This window comes from Coptis chinensis, chromosome 7 (assembly GCF_015680905.1).
Source record: "Coptis chinensis isolate HL-2020 chromosome 7, ASM1568090v1, whole genome shotgun sequence".
Taxonomy (NCBI): Eukaryota; Viridiplantae; Streptophyta; class Magnoliopsida; order Ranunculales; family Ranunculaceae; genus Coptis; species Coptis chinensis.
Window position 1 is genome coordinate 1895562 of NC_141462.1, and position 6051 is coordinate 1901612.

General features: G+C 35.3%; 1 protein-coding gene across 1 annotated transcript; it reads left to right on the forward strand.

Annotated features, from left to right (window-relative positions):
- The first annotated feature begins 3427 nt into the window (after window positions 1-3427).
- Window positions 3428-5444, forward strand: LOC147485124 (hydroxymethylglutaryl-CoA lyase, mitochondrial-like). Its single transcript, XM_086572476.1, has 3 exons — window positions 3428-3676; window positions 4061-4176; window positions 5096-5444. Exons 2-3 carry the CDS (start codon window positions 4075-4077, stop codon window positions 5342-5344), a joined length of 351 nt encoding a protein of 116 aa, XP_086428602.1. The 5' UTR covers window positions 3428-3676; window positions 4061-4074; the 3' UTR covers window positions 5345-5444.
- The last annotated feature ends 607 nt before the right edge of the window (window positions 5445-6051 follow it).

The window sequence follows — 6051 nt, forward strand, 5'->3', positions numbered from 1 at the left end:
TGGTCTAGATGGTTTATGTTACCTAATTGAAAGTCTATTCCTGGAGACTAATGAAAAATGTACAACCTACACTCAGTTTTATACCCTCCCAAAGTATTCTAGTAAGTTCTCTCTCACATAACCGTGAATAATACAGAAACCAGCACAATAAAACAATCTCTAATATATGTATTAGCCCCCGCTACCCAAAGGTTATTCTTAGGCAAGTAGCAAATGCTATTGTATATCTACAACAGGAAAGTTAAAGCTTTATTTAAACACTCCTAATGGTTATATATTATAAGCCTAGGCCCAGTAACCCGTATCCTAGCTACAACATTTAACGGTCTAGCCGGCGCCTTGAAATGCATAGAATAAGAATCATAATTCTGTAAACTACACCAGCATATGACAATGATCAAGAGCGATAATAAATTATTAAAATGCGGAATTCAAATATAAGAAATACCAAAACTCGAGCAAAAATTACAACTATATTAATTCCTGAGGAGATGAATTATCATAAACTTCGTGCTCTGTGGCAATGAGAAAGTAACTTCTTTTCCTTTGACGACTTGATAGGAAAGACTACTAGAGTTGGGTGAACTCTCATATCTAAATTATTCGAAAATGTAAGAGTTATAACTTATAATCATAATTTTGAAAACTTTACCAACATCTGAGAAACATCAAAGCAACAATAGTTTATCAAAAAGGAGGAAGTCAATTTTAAGAAAACCCAAAACCCGAGGAAAGTTATATTTATTATCACCTCAGGAGATGAATGATCAAGCATAGCAAACCTTCTTCATGATCTGACAATGAGACCTCGACTCCTCATCCTCTAATGAAGAATGGCCTGAGAGGAAAGAGAACAGAACGTATGATTTCAAGTGTAAAAGATTTTCACATTTTGCTTTTCTATGGAAAATTGGCCCATAAAGAACTGTAAAACTGAATCCGCTCTGGACGAATTAGGCTTCAAGCCATACACCATTATAAACATTTATGAGTTAGCTTTCTAACGCAAAAAATGGATTGCCAAACTGATTCTTGAGCAGAAAGTTATCGCAAATTTCGTCAATTCTGTCATAACAGTCCGAATTTCGAACGAAGTTGGACTCGTGAATTACAAAAGAAGAAAATCCATTAGAGTAATCTTTCTAATAACATGTTAGTCACTTGCATCATGAACCATAAACATCATCATTTTTTACTTTAAGTGAATCCTTCCTTCCATAAGAAAGAACATTGCACGCTTAATGTCATGTAGTTAAAGCAACTTCACACATACAAAAAGAAATAGGTTAACATGATGTTTACACACCTGACCTATACATCAAGATGGTCAACAAAGTGTCTGTGTTAAATACTCAAATCCCTTTTGGCTATACTTTCTTTTACTTAGCTTGAACAGTTCTACTTCAATTGTCGTTAATATCGTGATGTATAGCCAGACAAAACACAATGTAAATTGGCTTAATTGTCAAAATCATGGTCGTAGGTAGGAGTGTAAAAAAAAAACCGTTGACCCATCATCCAGTAGGGTATCCGGTCTTCACCCACCACCCAAACCCACACCGACCCGAAAATAGACCCACCCCACCCGCCACTTTTTTTTATGCGGTCGGGCTATGAGTGTAGGTTCTATGCTCAAACCCGACCGTCAAACCGTCAGGCACCTTGCCAGGTGTCAAAAGCCGTTGACCCAACCGGATTGACCCACACAATTTCAAGACTCTAACTCTAATATTTTTGTATTTTGTTTATAATTTCTTTTTAACTTTTGTAGGAATTTGAGAGATATGAATACAAACTTATGAGTTCAACATCAATTTCACATATTCAAGTTTGAACATTGAGAAAATATCAAAAGTTCAAATTTAACTTTCGAATTTTGGAAAAGATAAATCATTTATCCTTGTATTCATTTCGAATTCTTTTAGTTTATATTTTATTGTTTTGTACCATAGATCCTTGCTCCCATCTTCATTTTATCATACTATGGAAAATAATCAATTTACAAATAGTAAATCACGATAAATAAGTTTCAAATTTACAGATATGGTTTTGGGTTCAAATTCAAATTTTTTTTATTTTTGTTTATTTTTTATTGATTGATTCCATTTTTTCTCTATGCTGTGAATTAGAAATATATTACTTGCAGAATTAGAAAGTTTTTTTTGAATGAAATTGGGTTAAAATGATAATTTCCACGACGCCGGATGACCGCTTAAAAACCCGTCCCCAGAACCTGACCTAACGGGCGGGTGATGGTACTAAGACATGACACTTCAACCTGCCCGCCCTGCCCTGCCCCGGTCGGGGACCGGATTTGTATCCCTAGACCCGCCCGCCCCACCCATCACTATTTGACCCATGAATTGACCCGCCGCCCATATTACACCCCCTAGTAGTAGGCATTTCATTAGTTATTTCATGGGAACGTCGATATATCATGTGATGAACTTATAAGTTATATCGATCATAGAAGAAAAAATTGTTTGCGTAAAAAGCATAGACTTGGCTAAATACATACCTTTTCAAGGGACCTTCTTTGACATAAATAATGATATTATAGTCACATAAAAAGGAAAAAGAATATTGGCATCGTGGAGTCAGGTAACAGCCACATCCAAGAAACTGGTTTTGAGTAGTGGGGCTGTTTTGAAACAGAGATTTTTTTTTTCTTTGCTTCTAATAATATTTGGCAGTGGAGAGATAATCAATGAGAGAGGGATCTTTTTTTTTTTAAAGAGAGCGAATGAGGGGAGATTTGAGAGAGATAAAACTCATAAAAGAGAAAAAACGTCGGTTTCTTAGCATTTAAATTCGGTATAAATGGTAATAATTTGACAATTAATGTGAAGGCTAAGTCGCGAACAATTGAATAGTGGCGTGTAGTTGATTTCCAACTTGAATTTACACATACGTCCTTAAGGTACTATGTAATCCTAAGAGTATAAATGGTAGTAAATTTTGAAATGACGAAGTAGTCCTTCTTAAAAGCATTGAATAATTTGTTTGAATATTTTATCAAGAGTATTTAGTGGTAGAAAAAAGGTTGATCCAATTTAAATGTCTATGTTAATTATGGTGTACTCTACTAATTGAGATAATGCATGAGTATAAACGAAAAATCAATGTTTTTGTTATTAATTTGGTTATATACTATTGAAACTACAAATACATCGAATAATAAATAGATGTTATTGTGATTTTCTATTATTATTTTTGTTATTTACTATAGAAACTACAAATACACGTTGCCTCAACATAGAACATTCTCATGTTATTATTTTTGTTATTTACTATAGAAACTACAAATACACGTAGCCTCAATATACAACTTTTTTATATTAATGAAAACTCACAACTGTAATATAAGGAATAAGGCATTAGAAACTTTAAATCTATATATATAAGAGAAAAAGGGTCCATCAGTAGAGAAACTTAAAGAATATAAAGGAGAAAGGGGGTCGTTGCCGATTATGGAAAGGGAAGTTAGTGTCACCAATAATTTATAGGCGTGAACTAACTTATCCAACAGGTACGGTGCCATTTGGAAGAGGTAAACTTTTGATTGTGTCTGGTTGAGGAGTGTCAATGAGAAGTCAAGGTTTGGGTGATTGGGGTAATTGGGTTACATTATGCTGCTGTATTTAGATACCATTATCAAGTTGCTAATGTCTAAAAGGTAATATCTTGGTACAGTGAGCATTCTCTTTTTTATATATAGTAGTTGAATTTTTTGCTTACCTTGTTTCCTTGCGCTCCGCCCTTTCTGTCTTCTGCGCAATGCTGAAACACTTGTTGAGCCCAGTGATGAATATCCTTGTGCTGTGGAGAAACTATGCCACTAGCTGCTCTATGAAGTTATCGTTTATTTCTTTCAATCTCAGTCAAGGCGCACACGCAAACATTATTACACTGATGTTAGTTAGCATTCTTTGCTTGGACTGGGAGAGAAACAATTACAGTTGCCAGCCATTGGAAGAGACATCACAACAATCAAACACTTGAACCACCAAAGCAAATTTGGTTCTTAGAGTTTCTCTAATTTCCACTTCATGCTTGACAGGTACTGTTGTTCCAATGCTTGAAGCTGTAATGTCTGTCGTTCCATTAGAGAAGCTCGCTGTTCATTTCCATGACACTTATGGGCAATCTCTTTCCAATATTTTGGCGTCATTCCAAGTAAGTCACGTTTATACTTGACTTTTTAATAACATAACAATCCAGAGACCTGCTCATGTCAATATCAATTTGGTTGAAGATTGTGTTGGGTTTTGGGAAATGAGAAGCAGCCAAGCAGGACAGCATGTTACTTGATTGTATCTTTCTAATAGGGGTTTAATTTCTCACTCCTTTGATTGCCAAAATAGAAATAGGGGTTAAAAAGAAACCTTACAAAGTTCAAATAAAAAGTTTCTCCTCCACAAGCCCGCATGCTATGTCTTCCAATTTGCACCCCTATTGACTAAAGGACGAGGGTTTACTAAATTTCACAGAAATATAACGAACTCGGTAAAGTCTCAGGTAAAGTGGTTGGACCAGTGGAAACATTTTAAGATTTGTGTAAAACATGGATAAGAAGAGAGAAAACAGGAATGAGGCTGTTGAGGACTTGAGGGCAACCCCCACTCTCTATCATCTATATTCCTATAAAGAAGGCAAATGAATCATGATGCTAATGGCCTGCGTGGCTTGTCTCAGTCCATCACGGGGATTCTAAAAATGCCTGAGCTGGAGAGAGTTGTGTTATGTTTCCCATATAATATCGACTCAATTGGATGCCTTAGCTTCCAATTTTTACTTATCGCCTTTCCAATTCCTTTGTGCTAAATCATGAATGATTCTGAAGTAGAATTGGTAAATGGTAATCAATGGATTGGGAAATCGATCTGTACATACTCAAAATGTCTATGCAATTTGGTTATTAAGACGAAGCACTGTTTCAGTTGGTAGGACATGGTCCTCCTATGCATCAGAAAGCTTATGTTCCTAAGCGCGCTTTTTGTGAAACAGTTCCTTACGGCTCGATTGTAGCTTCAGTGTATTGGAAAATTCATACATTGAACTGTTCCTTACTGCTAAAAGTTTTTTTTCTTCACAGATGGGAATCAGTATTGTCGATTCATCTGTTGCGGGCCTTGGAGGTTGCCCGTATGCCAAAGGTGCTTCTGGGAATGTTGCAACAGAGGATGTGGTGTACATGCTCAACGAGCTTGGCGTGAAAACCAATGTAGACCTTGGCAAGCTCATGTCAGCTGGGGAATTCATCTGCAAGCATTTGGGACGTGCATCTGGCTCAAAGGCAGCCGTTGCTTTAAGCAGAATCACATCAAATGCCTCTAAAATATAACTTAATGTAAATCTGGTTCCTGCCAAAGAAGACTCCAAAAGCCAAAAATTTGGCGGTGATTTTTTAATTTGGATTGCACATTGATGCTTGATATATGTACACAAGTTAGGGTGTCTCTTTTGCCGAAATTTTTTTAATGCAAATTGGTTAAGCTTTGGGTTAGTTTTAGAGCCGATTTTGATTTGAAAATTCAAAAAAAAAAATTGGATCGGATTTGGATATGTTAAAATTCAATCATCCAAAAAGATATTATTCAAATTTAGCAAAAATATATACTTTTTTCACTATCCACTTGATTAGATCTCGACCGTTCATTCATTTTCTAGTTTTTTACTTTCAAAAAAAAACAAAAACATAACTTTGAAATTTACGTAGGATCCAACAATGATTGAAAAAATGGATACACTCATACAATTACTTGGAGGATAAATTTCAATAGATAGAATATTATGTCATTAAAGTTCAAGACCATAATCCATTATTTAGATTATTTCTGTGATTTTTCCACACACAAAAAAGATTTTTCAAATATAATGCAATGACTTGCTAAAGGTACGGAGGTTCTTTTTCTGTTTTTTCTTTGGATCACTTGTTTGAATGAAAATGGGTTTTCGACGGAAACAAGTCTCGTATTGTTGTTGGTACATTGGTGTTGTAGACATGGTTTTCACATCCCTACAATGAACATATGATATTCAAAAATAATT

Bases quoted from the DNA above. Each gene is read 5' to 3' on its own strand.
- LOC147485124 (XM_086572476.1), top strand. From the start codon at position 4,075: ATGCTTGAAGCTGTAATGTCTGTCGTTCCATTAGAGAAGCTCGCTGTT. The intron at 4,177-5,095 runs GTAAGTCACGTT...TTTTCTTCACAG, and splicing joins ATATTTTGGCGTCATTCCAA to ATGGGAATCAGTATTGTCGA.